Genomic DNA, 18,509 nt, shown 5'->3' with positions numbered 1-18,509 from the left:
AGGCATCAGGATGGATGAGAGAAAAGTGATGGCCGTACGAGATTGGCCGGCCCCCACCACGATCAAGGAGCTCCAAAGGTTTCTAGGGTTCGCTAACTTCTACCGCCGGTTCATAGGAGGTTTCAGCCTGGTTACCGCCCCGCTCACATCACTATTGCGTGGTAAGGCCAAGGTCCTTTCCTGGACCCCGGAGGCACAGAAGGCTTTCGGGGAACTACGCAAGAGGTTCTGTACCGCCCCAGTGCTTCGTCACCCTGACCCTCAGCTCCCGTTCGTCGTCGAGGTGGATGCATCCTCCACGGGAGTAGGGGCCGCCCTCTCCCAGCGTTCAGGGAACCCCCCGCGGCTCCATCCCTGTGCTTACTACTCAAAGAAGTTATCCTCCGCTGAACAGAACTACGACATAGGTAACCGGGAACTCCTGGCCATCAAGCTGGCCCTGGAAGAGTGGAGACACTGGCTGGAGGGGGCCGCTCATCCTTTCATAGTCATCACCGACCACAAGAATCTCCAGTACCTCCGCGAGGCCAAGCGTCTAAACCCCCGTCAGGCGCGTTGGGCTCTCTTCTTCACCAGGTTCAACTTTAGCATCACATATCGGCCAGGGTCAAAGAACGGCAAGGCTGATTCGCTCTCCAGGGTCTATGGGCCTGAAGAACCCGTCGAGTCAGGACCGATCTTGCCTCCCACGCTCATTTTGAGTCCCATTGTGTGGGACATGGACGGGGATATTCGCGCGGCCACACGGAGGGAACCCGCGCCCCCTGGTTGCCCCGGAAACCGAACCTATGTGCCACAAGAATGCCGACAGACCCTGCTCAGGTCTGTTCACGAAAACCCAGGCTCGGGGCACCCGGGTCGGAAACAAACCCTACGTCTGGTTCAGGGACGTTACTGGTGGCCCAGGATGAGCAATACGGTGGCGGAGTTCGTCCGGGGCTGCAACACCTGCGCCATGTCAAAGACCCCCCGGCATCTGCCAGTGGGTAAACTCATCCCCCTGCCTATTCCACAACGACCATGGTCGCACATCGGCGTGGACTTCGTCACTGACCTTCCTCGCTCGGGGGGTTATACATGCATCCTAGTGGTCGTCGATCGGTTCTCTAAAGCCTGCCGCTTTGTTCCCCTACAAGGCCTCCCCACAGCCCTGGATACGGCAGAAGCCCTCTTCCATCACGTCTTCCGCAACTTTGGCCTTCCGGAGGAAGTGGTGTCTGACCGAGGTCCCCAATTCACCTCACATGTCTGGAGAGCATTCTTTCGGCTACTGGGGATCGCGGTCAACCTGTCATCTGGGTATCACCCCCAGTCGAATGGCCAAACCGAACGGAGGATCCAAGACCTGGGAAGGTACCTACGGTCATACTGCCACCAGGATCAGGAGGAGCGGAGTCGGTTCTTGCCCTGTGCGGAGTACCCCCAGAATTCATTGCGCCAGGATACAACAGGACTCACGCCTTTTCAGTGTGTGTTAGGGTTTCAGCCCCCGCTGTTTCCTTGGACCGACGAGCCCGCCAATGTACCTGCAGTGGACCACTGGTTCCGGGAGAGTGTTAGGACGTGGGAGGCTGCACACACCCAACTGCGCCGGACAACCAGAGAAACCCAGCGTCATGCTGACGCACGCAGAAGGGAGGCCCCCCAGTACAGGCCCGGAGACTGGGTCTGGCTGTCCACTCGGGATCTGCGACTGCGGCTTCCTTGCAGGAAGCTGAGCCCCCGGTACATCGGGCCATTTCAGATCGAGAGGCAGGTCAATGAGGCAGCTTACCGGCTAGTACTCCCACCGCGATACCGGATTCACCCCACCTGTCATGTGTCGCTACTCAAACCTTACACCCCCGTGGACACACTGCGACCCAGGGAAATTGCACCCCCGCCACCGGAGGTGTTGGAGCAGCCCTCGGTCTACTCGGTGAGAGAGATACTGAACTCACGGCGTCGGGGCAGCAGCCTGGAGTATCTCGTGGACTGGGAGGGTTACGGCCCCGAGGAACGGTCGTGGGTGGCGCGGCGGGACGTACTGGACCCTGCGCTCCTGGAGGAGTACCACGCCGCTCATCTGTTGCGTCCTGCCCCCCGGGGTCGGGGTCGGCCGCGGCGCAGCGTCAGGGCTTCAGGAGCCGCCTCTGGGGGAGGGGGTACTGTCAGGGATCCACCAGCCACGCCTTCTCCTAACCCTCATATCCACCCTAGCAGCTCACCTGATTACTAATCATCATCACCTGGGTCACATCAGTCACCACCATATATAAACCCCAGTCGTTCACAGTCTCACCGTCCGTTCTACAGCTTAGGCCTACGAACATTGTGGACTCTCTCACCCTTTGTGTTTACATCACGCTTCATGTGTGTTGGACGTTTCTTTTGTTTTCTGTATTTCTTTTGTGTTTTTAGTTCTCTTTCATTTCTTGAGTGACTTAAGTAAACACGTTTCTTGTACATTCAACCTCCGGTTTCCTGCGAGTTCTTGTGCCTGACACCTCCTTGTATACTTTTAATTCGATTGTGTCATTCGATTGTGTCAATAGTGCAGGGTTTTTTTTCTTTCCCCCTGCGATGTTGTTAATTAAACAGTTTTGTACCTTTGTCTTTTTGTTTTATTTTGATATACTTATTTGCTTTAAGTCAAAGATTGTAAAGATGTGATTCACCTTGTAGCTTGTTGGTTTGGACTAAAATCCTCTATGGGAAAATGAATGGGGAAATTTGAAAAGATTTCAAATATCGGCAAGAGTGACTGTTTCATCCAATATTACAAAACATTTCCCACTATTACTACTTACACTGCAGCATAAGCAATCAACATTAAAAAATGCACTGTTTATATTAACAAAAATAAATAAATATTAAATGGCTATTTGGTGTCACCCAGATGAGGAAATGGTTCCCTCTGATTTCTGGGTTTTCTTAAGGTTTCTTCCTCATATAAAAATATATTTTGTTATTGTAATATCATTTGTTTGTTTCAAGGAGAGCATTATCCTCTAGTTGACCTGATGAAAGAAATAGAGAAGGGTTGTGTCTTTGACAGTATACCACTTGTTGCACCAGAGGAAGCATTAGGAAAGAAGCGAGGAAGTCAAATGGCACTCAGATGCTGACGACCCTTTCTTTCTTGACCTGATAAAATCATAATGTCACTTCGCGAGCCACATATCAACCTCAACTAAATAATAATTGTTCTTGCCTTTTTATGTTAAATGTCTTTAAAGCATCTACCAAGCATAGAGGGTTAAGGGCCTTGCTCAAGGGCCCAAGAGTGGCAGCTTGGCGATACCGGGGCTTGAACCCCCGACCTTCCGATCGGTAACCCAGCGCCTTAACCGCTGGAGCCACCACTCCCCCTTATTTCACAAATATTCAATTCAATTCAAATGAATAACCAGCTGAGTCATCTGCCAACAACAAGGCTTGAAGAAGTACATTTAAGGGCTAATCCATGGCTAAACATGCTGTAAATGATTTTAATGCATGATACAGAAGGCAAATAACCACATTTTAGACACAAAGCTTTTATATTTTCAATAATATCATGTAGTAAACCCTTAATATACCCAAATGATTTGTATTTATTTCCTGCTTAAGGAGGAATACAAATAGGTTTAAAGAGAAATATCCATATAAGTAAATAATATTTTTTTATTTATTTTTTAATTAAATGCCAAAATAACAAGAGGTATTACATACTCATGTCAAATTTACACTTACTTACAGAGACAAAAAATTTAAATAAACAAAAAATAAAAAAATTATACATTACATAAATTTCAAAGCTTTTACAGCATTACATGTTGTTCAGTGCTTTTTTGGTTTTTGTTTCTTCCATAAGATTTACATACAATATAAAGTCATTAATAAAATGGTAAAGTTTGGTCTACATTGAGCCCACTTTTTCTTATGAATATGGAATTTTCCTAATAAAACAAAAAAGGTATGATATATTGTTGTTCACAAAACAGCACTTCAAAAATACATATTTCTATCCCACTTTCCATTTTTTTTATTAATATAGAATTCTATATCTTTCCAAAATATCCTTAAGTAAATACAATGGGAAAAAAAGATGCAAAATGGTTTCTTTTTCTTGACCACAGAATTCACAGATATATGCATATAAGTAAATGAATCAGTAATACAGTCGCCTCGATTACGTCATTTGCGGTGTTTCACGGCAGTGGCGAAGCTGATTGGTCGAATTTTCTGCTAGCATTGTGGGTAATGTAGTTGTTTATTTTTTTCACATTTCTGTTTTCAGAATTAAGTTTAATTAAAGCGAACAAATCGGTTAAAAAATAAGTAAATACAAGTCACTCAATCGCTGGGCTCACATCAGGTTTGTCTTTAAAGGTTCAGTTATTGTTAAAAATCTATTTTACAAAGGAGAACACTTGTTTTTACTTTCATAACCGACTATCGCACGCTAAAACCATTAGCTCATTCATGTGCGCACCACAATTCAGTAACGGAGCGGCGTTTTAATCATTATTTATGATTACACAGTAATTTTCTAAACTACTAAAACCCCTTAAACCTTTTCTCATTGTGTAGTTACAAATTGGAACATAAGTTCTCAAATGCTTCTTTCACTCACATCCTTTTTTTACCCATTCACAGTCGATAGCAGTCTCCACACAGTTGTGCCATATTCTTTCATTGTTGAATTTTTGAAATTAATAAATTGAATGGTGCTCCATGTAATGGATAAATTTTTGTGGTGTTTTTTTAACCAAAACCTTTTCACATTTTCCCAGAACTGGACCATCCATGAATACATTAATTATACATATGAACAATTATGCAGTCATGTAATTCTTCATACCTACCACCAACCCATACACTCACAGTCTTCAATATTTTGGAATTTTTTTATTTTGGAAGATTCATAGCATAGAATCACAGTTGAGTCTATTTCATCGTACTACGAAATGTGGAAAAGTTCAAATGGGGTAAATATTTATGAAAGCCTTTTTACAGGTTGAGTGGAACAGAATATAAGGAAATATTATTTCACATACATATAAGGCTTCTAATGTAAAATATTTGAGCGATTATTGGTTATAACAGGCAGATGCTGAGAGCATGAGGAAGATCATAGGTGTCAAAATGATCCATCATTCCCAAACAACATTTACAGTCAAGTCCATAAATATTTTACACAATTTCTGTCATTTTGGCAACACAATGGATTTGTAAGACAGCAGTCAAGACGGTACTACAGTATAGATTTAATTCAGTTGGTTCAACCAAAATATTGCGTTAACTGTTTAGGAATATTACAGCCATTTATTACTTCCAAGGACTTCAAAAAAATAAAATGTTTTTAATGGCCAGGTAGTCACCTAACCTCGACTAAGTTGATGGTTTAAATGATAGATTCCAGACTGAATGCATCAAGTGACCTCATCCAAGTATCAAAACTAATCCACATATTTTTAATTATGTTATTTTGTTAATTATTTTTAAACCTGTAAAATGGAAGTTCTATAAAAAAAATTACTGACATTTTTAAATGGAAGTACATTTTTGAATGCATTGAACGCAAAAAATTGTATTTTTGATTGCTTCTTTTCCAAACCATTGTTGTGGTATACTGAGGCAAAATAATAAGACAAATACCTAAACACCACTGTAATCAATTTCAATATCTCTGGATATCTAAAGCAAAGCTTATTTGTTGTATTAGTTTTGGGGTCAGGGAAAGCAATGCATGAAATCACTTAAACTACTGTTTACATGAATATCATCAGAAAAAATCTTTAAAATATGTATTCAGTTTATTATTTCTACTCTTTAGATTTAATACAATGTTCTTGTTCATTCTTTCTCCTGCAGTTACTCAGCCTGTCATCACAGTGGATAATGTGTCTGTAAAAGAGGGAAAGTCTATCATCATTCCTTGTTTATATGGTGCAAAATTTATTGATAATAAAAAGTACCTGTGTGTTGGAAATACATGGACTTTCTGCAAAGATGTTCAGAAAATCAACCAGAGAACCACCCTCTCAGATGACCAAGCCCAGCATATACTTACTGTGACTATGAAGAATGTCACATCTACTGATACAGATCATTACTGGTGCTCTGTTGAAATCTTTGGAAATGATGTAAACAAAATGTTTCAGCTAAAAGTTACAAAAGGTAAGATTACTATGCGGCATGCTTTGTGTTTCCCAAGTATGAACTTGGGGCATTTTTACAATTGAGGTGGCTAAAAATGTAATAGAGAAATTTAAATGTATAATAACAAACCTGTGATGATGACAGGACAAGAACTGATCCTAGGTTTGTACGTTATTTGGGTTAAGTGAAGAGTCTATATTTTAATACAGGAAAGGGCAAATCTGTAACTAATTCACTAGCAGCTTAATGTTTCCAGTTGTTGTTGTTTTGTAGTAACCTGGAAACTGACTAGGTTGATATGGTAAGCAGTTAGGTTTGCCAAAGGTATATGGACACCTAACTGTAGGTTCCCTGGTGGTCTAGTGGTTAGGATGCGGCGCTCTTACCGCTGCGGCCCGGGTTCGATCCCCGGTCAGAGAAACAACCCCAGCCATTAGGGTTGCACAAGCCTAAGTGCCGGTCCCAAGCCCAGATAAATGGGGAGGGTTGGGTTAGGAAGGGCATCCAGCGTAAAAACATGTGCCAAATCAAACTTGCGGATGATCCGCTGTGGCGACCCCTAAGGGGAGAAGCCGAAAGAAAGTTTATATGGACACCTAATTGTGGAACCGCATTAAGTGATAAAGTTTAATCTATTGATTCGTGTTCATGGACACACATTTCTCGCTTTTTTCGTGTCACTCAGCATGACTGACTTTGTCTGGCTCCATCTCCATAGCAACGAAGGCAGAGGGTCATGGGTAATGCTGACAGAAATGCTAAAAGTTTATTAAATAAATGATTATTTAGTAAACTAATTTTTAACCCTTTCCATCCTTGTCACTCCCAACGAAAACCTTAACATCTTCAGCTCTGCTACCTCCAGCTCCACCTCCTGTCTTTTACTCAATGCCACTGTCTCTAATCCATACAACATCTCAGGTTTTACCACAGTCCTATAAACTTTCCCTTTTCACTCTTGCAGATACTCTTCTATCACAAATCACTCCAGTCACTCTTCTCCACCCACTCCATCCTGCCTGCACTCTTTTCTTCACTTCTCCACCAGGTACCTGAACTCCTCCGCCTTTTCCACCTCTTCTTCATGCAACCGCACCACTCCACTTCCCCCCCTCTCATTTACACACATGTACTTTGTCTTACTACTGCCTTTATTCCCCTTCTCTCCAGCGCATACCTCCACCTCTCCAGGCTCTTCTCAACCTGCTCCCTACTCTCACCACAAATCACAATATCATCCGCAAACATCATAGTGAATGGAGACTCCTGTCTTACCTTGTCTATCAACCTGTTCATCATCACTGCAAACAGGAAAGGGCTCAGAGCTGATCCTTGATGCAGTCCAACCTCCACCTTGAACCAGTCTGTCTTTCCTACTGCACACTTCACTGCTGTCACAGTTATCCTCATACATGTCCTGCACCACCCTCACATTCTTCTCTGACACACCTGATTTCGTCATACAATACCACAACTCCTCTCTCGACACCCTGTAATACACTTTCTCTAAATCCACAAACACAAAATGCAACTCCTTCTGACCTTCTCTATACAGTACAGACCAAAGGTTTGGACACACCTTCTCATTCAAAGAGTTTTCTTTATTTTCATGACTATAAAAATTGTAGAGTCACACTGAAGGCATCAAAACTATGAATTAACACATGTGGAATTATATACATAACAAAAAAGTGTGAAACAACTGAAAATATGTCATATTGTAGGTTCTTCAACGTAGCCACCTTTTGCTTAGATTACTGATTTGCACACTCTTGGCATTCTCTTGATGCCTACTTTGAAGAACCTACAATATGACATATTTTCAGCTCACTTTTTTGCTATGTATATAATTCCACATGTGTTAATTCATAGTTTTGATGCCTTCAGTGTGAATCTACAATTTTCATAGTCATGAAAAAAAAGAAAACTCTTTGAATGAGCAGGTGTGTCCAAACTTTTGGTCTGTACTGTACTTCTCCATCAACATCAACAAAGCAAATATTGCATCTGTGGTGCTCTTCCTCGGCATGAAACCATACTGTTGCTCACAGATGGTCACCTCTTCCCTCTGCCTGGCTTCCACTATTCTTTCCCATAACTTAATAGTGTGACTGATCAACTTAATTCCCCTGTAGTTACTGCAGGTCTGCACATCTCCTTTATGCTTAAGGACCGGTACCAGAACATTTCTTCTTCATTCATCAGGCATCCTCTCACCTTCCAGAATCCAGTTAAACAATCTTGTTAAAAACTCTCTCCTAAACATCTCCATGCTTCTACTGGTATGTCATCGGGCCCTACCAACTTTCCACTCTTCATCCTCTTAATCACTGCTCTCACTTATCCTTTACTAAACCTTTCAACTTCTTGCTTCACCATCTCCACACCATCCAACCTTCTCTCGCTCTCATTTTCCTCGTTCATCAGCTGTTTAAAATACTCCCTTCATCTTCTCACCACACTCTCCTCACTAGTCAACACATTTCCATTTTCATCCTTTATTGCTCTAACTTGCAGCACATATTTCCCAGCTGGGTCCCTCTGCCTGCCCAATCGGTACAAAGAGTAGCCTACTAAATATAAAGCAATAAAAAAAAGGATAAAATCTCCTGCTTAAATGTTAAGTAATGGTGCTTGAAGAATAAAAAATCAATACCAAACAAGAAAAAACAGCATCTGTGGTATCCTGCGCCAGAAATAAAACTTTGGCTGAGGCAAGTAAATAATTAAAAAAAAAAAAAAAAAAAACTGATCAATCTGATTAATCTGATTTTTCCTCTCAGCTACTCCTGTGCTGTATGTGGATAATCAGATGGTAACTGGATATGAGGGCGGCCATGTGGTGATATTCTGCCATCATCAAATGATGAATCAAAAGGAATGGTGTAAGCTTGGTGGTACATGTGTGAGCACTATTGGAAACATGAGCGGTGCTCTGGTTCAGCTCAGAAGTATGGCTGGAGGTTTTAGTGTGACAATGAGCAAGCTGACGATGGACCATACAGGATGGTACTGGTGCTCAGGAGGAGACAATCAGATGCCTGTTCACATCACTGTGAAGACTCCTGCAAACAGTTGGGAGAGGTACAATTCTTCTTCTATAAAACCCTGAAGGATTTGAATTATTATTTACTGTATGTTATTGGAAAAATAAAAGATGTTCTTGGTTTAAATTACCAAATTATTTTAAGGTGTGATTTTACTGTACTGTATATGAACTCAAAGTGTTTCATTATTTCCATTGAATGTTTCATAGTTTAAATATGAGGATGAGTTCCCCTTTTAAGTCTGGTTCCTCTCAAGGTTTCTTCCTCATAGCATCTACGGGGGTTTTTCCTTGTCACGCTTGCCAAAGGCTGCTCATCAGGGATAAATACACATCATTTACTTTAATTCTTAAATTCTGTAAAGCTGCTTTAAGACAATGTACATTGAAATAAATATTGAATATAGATATAAACTTGACTTGAACCTGAATATATTTCTCTTCTTTTCCCACAGCAGGTCATTGGCATGGCTGGTAGTTTTGGGATTGCTGTTTGCATTAGCTTGTATAGCTGTGATTGCGATCTGGCAAAAGAAAAAACGTATGTAATTTACTACATTTTTCCATTTTATTGTACATGATTGCTTGTACAGAGATAACAATATCAAGATTACAAATAATGATTTTTATATGAAATTGTATAACATCCTTTTTTTCTTTAGAATGTGAAACATTCCCATTGCGCAAGAGGTCTGAAAATACATACATAAGCATGAAAAAACCAAAACAGCAAGTAAGGGTAGCAACAATTTCTGTTCTTGGGCAAAAAGATAAATAATTAGTACATAAACATAATACATATAATCAGTGACAGATATTTTTTATTCATTCATTAAACTATGATACATTAATAATACTGTTTCTTTTTTAAGACAAATCAACATGAAAATGAACAGTCTGAAGCCCAGGAATATGAAACTATGTCCAGTCCTGTAACACTAGAGGTAATACATTACAACCAAACATGTTGGACATTAGAAAATGACCTCTGCTTTATTGTTTTATTTAGTTTGGAGAAGTTTTGAATCATGATCATTTGGTCCTGCTGAGTAAGATTATGTCAATGCTTAAATCATCATATTATTCACCAGAACAAAAACGAGAGTAGAGTTTAGACAACATTTATAGTTTTTATATGCTATTTATACACAACAGAGTTATGAATAATGATCATATGAGTTTGGTAAGTGCTTATATTGTATTACACATTAACTTGAAAATACACATTTATGCTATAGAATGTATGTCATACATACAGTTAAGTTTATATTTCAAATACTATATAATGCAATTACAATTTCATATATATACTGTGTATATATATATATATATATATATATATATATATATATATATATATATATATATATATATATATATATATATATATATATATATATGTGAAATTGTAATTGCATTATATAGTATTTGAATTGAAGTAAATTGTATTTTCAAGTGTAGTATCTGAAATATGTACTATCTGAAAATATGTAGTACCTTTATTCGACTTTATTCTGTATTGTGGGAATGCAGGCCAGATCTTTTCCCTACAAGGTGATGTTGAAAGACCATAGAGTTTATAGCAGAGTCTGGGCCAAATGTTTATGTTGAAGGGTGTACGTGCAAGTTCTGAAATCCTCCACGAGCTGACTGTACAACGAGACATGTTTGCGTGTCTATATGTGGGGATGTTCCGTATGCTAAACATTCTGGAGAAATGAGCTCACTTACATCCTTCATGTTTTGAGATGCGGACAATAGCAACTGTCCATATGTGGTGATGTTCCATATGTTAAACATTCTGGAAAAATGAGCTCACTTACATCTTGCATGTTTTGAGATGCGGTCAATAGCAACGGCTCAGATATATATAGATGAGGCAGGACGTTAGATCGGGAGAACGGTTCGTTTGGCTCTGAACCCCTCCGAGCAAATCCTGGATGCTCGTATCAAGATGCTGAACCTTCTGTGAATAAACCTGGTTTGCAAGAAAAACGGTGTCTAAAGAAATTTCTTCCAAGCAACAGCTACACTCCTGTACAACCCGAAATATACATCACAAGTTAATGAAAGAAAGAAAGAAAGAAAGAAAGAAAGAAAGAAAGAAAGAAAGAAAGAAAGAAAGAAAGAAAGAAAGAAAGAAAGAAAGAAAGAAAGAAAGAAAGAAAAAAAGAAAGAAAGAAAAAAAAAAAAGAATCAGTATTGGCAATCTAGCAATCTAAACATACAAATGTGAATTTCATACAATTAGATAAATTATTGATACAATTTTATTTAAATATAATACAGTTTTTGGACTATTTATATGCTTTTAAGTAGAGAATAATGATTAATCAGTGTTATGGTGTGACAGGATGTATGCACAATTTTAGCTAATGTGTTTGTCTAACTCATGCAAGGTTGAAGGGAGAAGCTCTGAAGGCAATGAATTTTCAAAGAAAGGTATGTATTTGTATAATCTTTGAACATTGTACATTAATACTGAAGGCTTGCACTTATGGAATCATGGCATTCTCTCACCAGATTCATAAGGTAGTCACCTGCAATGATTTTCAATTCACAGGTGTGATTTTTTAAGAGATTATTTGTGATATTTTATGCCTTTTAAATGTGACCATCAGTCGTTTTGTGCAAAGGAAAGGGTAAGTACAGAGTCAATAGCTATATTAGTACTTGTCAACTACTATACAAAGCCATATTATGGCAAGAAACATGCAGTTAAGTAAAGTTCATTACTTTAAAAAATAAAGGTCAGTCAATCCAAACATCTCGAGAACTTTAAATGTATCCCGAAATGCAGTCTCCAAAACCATCAAAAGCTATGATGAAAAAGGCTTTCATGAGGACCGCCCACAAATGCTTTTTAGCGTTTAACTGCCAGACAAATTTCAACATCCAATGTTTAGAGGAGACTGTGTGAGGCAGGCATTCGTGGTCGAATTGCAGCAAAGAAATTATAACTTCAGAAGAACAACAAGCAGAAGAGACATCCTCAGAGCAAGAAACACAAGGAATAGACATCAGATCAGTGAAAAACTGTCCTCTGGTCCTCTGTTCTAACAAAAAAAACACAGCATATTCTGGGTTATTTAACACATTTATGTTGGCTATATAATTCCATACTTTTTCTGTCATTATATCAGTATCTTCAGTATAAATGTACAATGTTAAAAATGAATAAGAAGTTGTGTCCAAACACAACTTATATACTTATACATCTGGGAAGATGTTCTACTAGATGTTGGTACTGATGTAGGGTGAGGCGACCTGAGGTGCAGTTAGCATTACAGATCATTCAAAAACTGTTCAGTAGGGTTAAAGTCAGAATTTTATAATAGGCCACTCAAGATCCATTGTTTGTGGAACAGGTTTGGGTCTCCTAGTTCAAGAAAAAAGAACATCCTATACAAGTGTGTGCCTCCAACCTTGAACCCAATATACTTGGTAAAGTCATGTGTTCTAAAACTTTTGTCCATATAATATTGCCAAGTTACAGTAAAGCTGGTGAGAAAAAAAAAATGTAATATCTCAAAGTTGAGGAAATCAGAGGTCTGTCTTAGCTGAATGTCTTCAGGTAGTCCATTCTCATTTAGCATATCAGTAATATACACCAGACCTAAAGCATTCAGAAATATAAACTTCATAAGCAGGACATTTTAGTCAGTGTGGAGCTAATAGGCATCCAACGAAGCTTGTAATATTGTGAACTGCTGCATTTTAAACCGTCTGAAGTTTAGTTAAGAAGCTGAAGTGCAGCCAGACAGCTGTTTATATTAAAGCAATGCAATGTGGAGAATTGTTCAAAAGTGTGGATTAGTTTCTAAGCCTCATGTGAGTTTAGCATATTTATCCTTTGGCGATGTTTCTTTGCTGTTGCTTAATATGTGGGTTCTGACTGTGCAAGGGTTGCATCAGCTGTAGCGTTTCACAGAACAGCCATCCAGTTCGAACATGAAATCACAGGCAGATTGTAAATCACAATTTAAGCAAGTCTGCTCATTTCAATCTTGCGTTTTATTCCAAGACTTTGAGTTTGGTTCCATACTTCTGTTATAGACTTCATAGAATTATAGATCATGGTTGTTTTGAAATATTTACGTTTTTAGTTCCTATTTTCACACGTTAGTATTTCGCTAGTTTCTTCCTGGCATTGTTGCTAAAAAAACAACTTACTTAAGATTGCTACATTTATTACCAATACTGTTAACTGCTTCTCTTATTATACTTGTGATTTTGTTCCATTATGTAATGCTTTAACTTACTTTCATTCTTAATTCAAATAAAACCTTAAAACACTAAAGTTAAACTGTAGCTAGCTGATACACCATAAATAATGTAGAAATACTTATGTAAGTTTTTCTTTGTACTATTTCAAAAAATTTTAGAATAATTATGTAGACATGGAAAATATACTAACTTCAGGGCCAAAAGTATTACATGGCCAAACATGTTGAGCAGTGCATTTCAAAACCTTGGGCAGTAATATAACTGCACTGACTCACTTTTTCTACTGCAACAGCTTCCACTGTTCTGTAAAGATTTTTCAATAGATTTTAAAATGTGGCTGTGGGTACTAACAAGGATGGGAGCTGATGCCCAGCAAGAAGGCCTTGTTGGTTTTTTAGTTTACTCCAAAGGTGTTCAAATAAGTTGAGTTCAAGGCGCTATGAAGGACACTGAAGTTCTTCCAGTCCAGTCTTAGAAAACTGTGTGTTCATAGAGCTTGGTTTGTGCACAGGTACACAGGGGCATTGTCATACTGAAACAGGTTTGGGCTTCTTAGTTACAGTATATGGAAACTGCAATGCTATAGCATACAAAAACATTTTTGTTTTTTGATTGAATGGTTGAAGCTTTGAGCACAAATCTCAATATGTTGGGAAAAAGAAACCATAAGCCTAAAGGATATAGCAAATATATCATTCTTTTTAGGAGACCAAATTGTAAATAGTAGCCTTCATGCCAATTTTGCATGTCCTTGGCATTCTCATAACTTCCTTTGAGATAATGTCAATGAATAATGTACTACACAAATTCATTCATCTTCTCCCGCTTATCCGTAATTCGGGTCGCGGGGACAGCAGTCTAAGCAGGTTCCCCAGACACTTCTCCGTGTCCCGCCTTCGACCGCTGCCCAATCCTCTCAGCACCAGTCCCTTACGGTCCCTCCTGCAGGTGGTGAGCCCACGGGAAGGCGGCCCACGTTGCTCCGACGTCACGGTCCTTGATTTATTTTTCTCGTAAGGGTCCCCTGGAGCATAGAGGGTTAAGGGCCTTGCTCAAGGGCCCAAGAGTGGCAGCTTGGCGATACCGGGGCTTGAACCCCCGACCTTCCGATCGGTAACCCAGCGCCTTAACCGCTGGAGCCACCACTCCCCCTTATTTCACAAATATTCAATTCAATTCAAATGAATAACCAGCTGAGTCATCTGCCAACAACAAGGCTTGAAGAAGTACATTTAAGGGCTAATCCATGGCTAAACATGCTGTAAATGATTTTAATGCATGATACAGAAGGCAAATAACCACATTTTAGACACAAAGCTTTTATATTTTCAATAATATCATGTAGTAAACCCTTAATATACCCAAATGATTTGTATTTATTTCCTGCTTACAGAATGGCCACCTTAAAAAGTTAAAGCTGTCAATGATAATGCAGATGAAGCATAACATCTCTTCCACTGTACTCTTCTAGTGTTATCCGCTCCAGATCACCGTATTTATCTTGTGCCCCGGCCCATTTATCAAAATAGACATGTTCACCATAATAAATAAATATTTACAATAGCATCTCACTCTGCATGCAACAGTTAGTAGATTAGTCAGATATGATATTTCATAGATTAATCAGAGCAGAACTACAGAACCAGAGCGTAACATGAAAAATTAATATTATATATCTGTTATGCTGTTGAACGGATGTGAACGTTTTGGATTCTTTGGTGTTATTTGGCTCTATATGTTCCCTATGACAGGTATTCTGACTGATTGCATTTATCCTATTCAAAAAACATTTCTAAACCATATTATAAGCAAATTTTCTTCATAATCACAGAATCTCACATTTATTTAACATGACTGGGAAGGATTTTGAGGTTTAATGCGTTTTGTAACTGAATACAATTTTTGGATAAGATTTGTTGTAGTGTCCTTTGAGCTACTTTCATGTTTCCTTTAACTTATCACTTTGTTTGTGTATAAATGTTATTTCATGCTCTACTGCTATTCTTTTAATAGTTTGTTATTACTTTACTTAGTACACCTACATAGTTCAAACACTGTATGACTATTATTATATCAAAATTCTCATATTATTGCAAACATCGTGCACAATAATCAAATTAGATCAAGTGTCTTTAACTTGTATACTGTATATTGGAATGAAATGCCATAATGCATGACCATGATGCAATGCTTGTAATCATCAATACACAATCTTATCAAATACACAAAAAATGCAGAACAAAAAAGTATGGGCTGTAAACTATAATCTATTGTGTAGACGAAATATGGTCTAATATCATCTTGCTTTGTGGTGTACTTTCCTGCTATAATAAGAATTTCCTTAGTGAACTAGACAATCCTGTTAAGTCAATATTCAAATAAAAATGATAATATTTCAAATAATACAGGGAATAAATCTTGAATAATTTCCGATAATGAGAACAATGCTGTGCATGTTTTACTCCCTGGAAATTTGAAGCTTGATTTCTGCCAGTGCTTTATGCATAAGTAACGTGAGTTCCTAACTTTTTTCTGTTTCAGACGGAGGCCACCATACACAAAAATGCGGCTTTGGGCTTAAAGAACGTTACTGCACCTTCTGAATGCCATTTGCTTCAAATGAAAAATCGTAATAAATCATTCCTGTCTAATTCCCACAAATAATTTGTAGTACAGTACAGTGCAGCTGTCTGTTATCAGGTTCACCATAATGTGTGGAGTTTTCAAATTCCTTCACCAGAATATAAACACTCAATACAGGATGAATGTTTTATGATGCACAAAAACCTGGCCTTCCTTCAAAGCACTGCTGCTTCATAACTAATTTAAAATGTTTTTATTTTACTCTTATATGCAATGGCTTCTGTGTTTAGTGTGTAAAACATCTTTAAGAAAACAGCATGTTGTTCTTTAATACTGCATGTGATTACTCATTTTTCTGCACGATTGTGCAGGGCAAAAAGGCACTGAGCTTCATTCCTGCGGCATTTTTTTGTTGTTGTTGTTGGGTTTTTTTGTGCGCCTGGCCATCAAGAGGGGCTTGTGATATTTCTATAGCTTAAAACTGATAACTTACACAATTGTTTGGTATCTATAGGTGAAATTTTGCTGCAATCTAGCAGTAGTCTATGCTCTTTTTAATGTTACAATATCTACAAGTTCTTTGTACTTTTTTTATGTTTTCTGTGTTAAAAATGTAAAGTAAATATGTAAATAAAAAAATAAATGATATACTTTGTCAAGTACCATTAAACACATTAATACCAATGCCATTAATGCAACTCACCAGCCAGAGATGAGAAGTAACAAAGTACAAATACTTAATTATTGTACATAAGTAGGTTTTTTTCTTGTATCACTACTTCATTGTTCATTTTTTGGACAACTTTTAACTTTCACTTATTAAATTTTTACACAAAAATCTGTACTTTCTACTTCTTACATTTTCAAACCAGACTCATTACTTTAGTTTGAATCTGTTTGGTGACATGATCAATATTTATTCTTCTTATTGGACACCGTTTTCGGCACATCAAACTTTTGTCACGTCATTGTGCAGCTTTTTCAATCCACTGTACCACATGGTGTATCATTTCCTGGCTCTCACACACCACAGACGGAGACTTGTTTTCGGTTTTATGGTTTATGAAGATAACAAAGAGCAGGGCAGTGGGCTACAAAAAAATAAACTGCCCTGCTTCTTGGTAACTTCGTAAACTTCTCTAACACATTACACTAACACACTGTGAAGAATGCAATAATTCAGATTATTTGTCTTCCATCTGGTCTTTTTTTCAATTTCTATACATTTGTTTGTTATTTCCAATTGAAATACTGACTGTAATATTAATAATAATAATAATAACAATAATTAATTAACAAAACTTTCCCAGGTTTTTTTCCCTGCACTTGTGTTCCGAGGGGTTTGTTCTTCATCTTCTAAAAATATTTTTTGTACTTGCTTCTTCTGAGATGGTTTTTTATTTGGAATCGAGTCTTCTTCTAAATAGGATTTGTATGTCTTTCACCTATGGGACATTTGACCTGCATTTGATGAAAGCAGCCCGTCCTTGTCTTCGCAGCAATGCGCACACGTTGCCCTGACAACAAGGCTCAAGCGTGGTCTCTTTATCGGTCAGAGTTTTGCTGCGGCTGCGAAATGGAGATAAAACACGTGTTGGTAATTTTATTTACTGACGTGTGTGAACTATCACAATTCAAACATAAGGACGTGACAAAACTACACCCCAATGCCACTCCCAAGTGGGGCAAAAGATAAGAAGCCTATGTTCCTCGTGTGAGATCGAGCGGTGGACTTGTCGAGTCATCAGATTTTTGCGGCGAGTGCCTATAACTATATAATGTCCTCACAATTTTATAATAAAAAAAAAATGTAAACAAACTTTACGCATATATTATCTCTTGTGCAAAATGCTTTACATATGTCAATCAGAAAACGCCGCTCCGTTACTGAATTGTGGTGCGCACATGAATGAGCTAATGGTTTTAGCGTGCGATAGTCGGTTATGAAAGTAAAAACAAGTGTTCTCCTTTGTAAAATAGATTTTTAACAATAACTGAACCTTTAAAGACAAACCTGATGTGAGCCCAGCGATTGAGTGACTTGTATTTACTTATTTTTTAACCGATTTGTTCGCTTTAATTAAACTTAATTCTGAAAACAGAAATGTGAAAAAAATAAACAACTACATTACCCACAATGCTAGCAGAAAATTCGACCAATCAGCTTCGCCACTGCCGTGAAACACCGCAAATGACGTAATCGAGGCGACTGTATTACTGATTCATTTACTTATATGCATATATCTGTGAATTCTGTGGTCAAGAAAAAGAAACCATTTTGCATCTTTTTTTCCCATTGTATTTACTTAAGGATATTTTGGAAAGATATAGAATTCTATATTAATAAAAAAAATGGAAAGTGGGATAGAAATATGTATTTTTGAAGTGCTGTTTTGTGAACAACAATATATCATACCTTTTTTGTTTTATTAGGAAAATTCCATATTCATAAGAAAAAGTGGGCTCAATGTAGACCAAACTTTACCATTTTATTAATGACTTTATATTGTATGTAAATCTTATGGAA

At 38.3% G+C, this 18,509-nt stretch overlaps 1 protein-coding gene across 1 annotated transcript; it reads left to right on the top strand.

Moving 5' to 3' along the window:
* Positions 1–5,805: 5,805 nt before the first annotated feature.
* LOC310729829 (polymeric immunoglobulin receptor-like) lies at positions 5,806–16,625 on the top strand. Its single transcript, XM_083548382.1, has 7 exons — positions 5,806–6,144; positions 8,910–9,210; positions 9,628–9,713; positions 9,835–9,905; positions 10,045–10,116; positions 11,572–11,614; positions 15,941–16,625. The coding sequence occupies exons 1-7, from the start codon at positions 5,811–5,813 to the stop codon at positions 16,000–16,002; spliced, it is 969 nt and encodes a 322-aa protein (XP_083404508.1). The 5' UTR covers positions 5,806–5,810; the 3' UTR covers positions 16,003–16,625.
* The last annotated feature ends 1,884 nt before the right edge of the window (positions 16,626–18,509 follow it).

The sequence above is a fragment of the Silurus aristotelis genome (assembly GCF_946808225.1).
Source record: "Silurus aristotelis genome assembly, chromosome: 1".
In the NCBI taxonomy this organism is placed as follows: Eukaryota; Metazoa; Chordata; class Actinopteri; order Siluriformes; family Siluridae; genus Silurus; species Silurus aristotelis.
The sequence above is the reverse complement of the archived record's forward strand: the minus strand, read 5'-3'. Positions and strand labels throughout refer to the sequence as shown.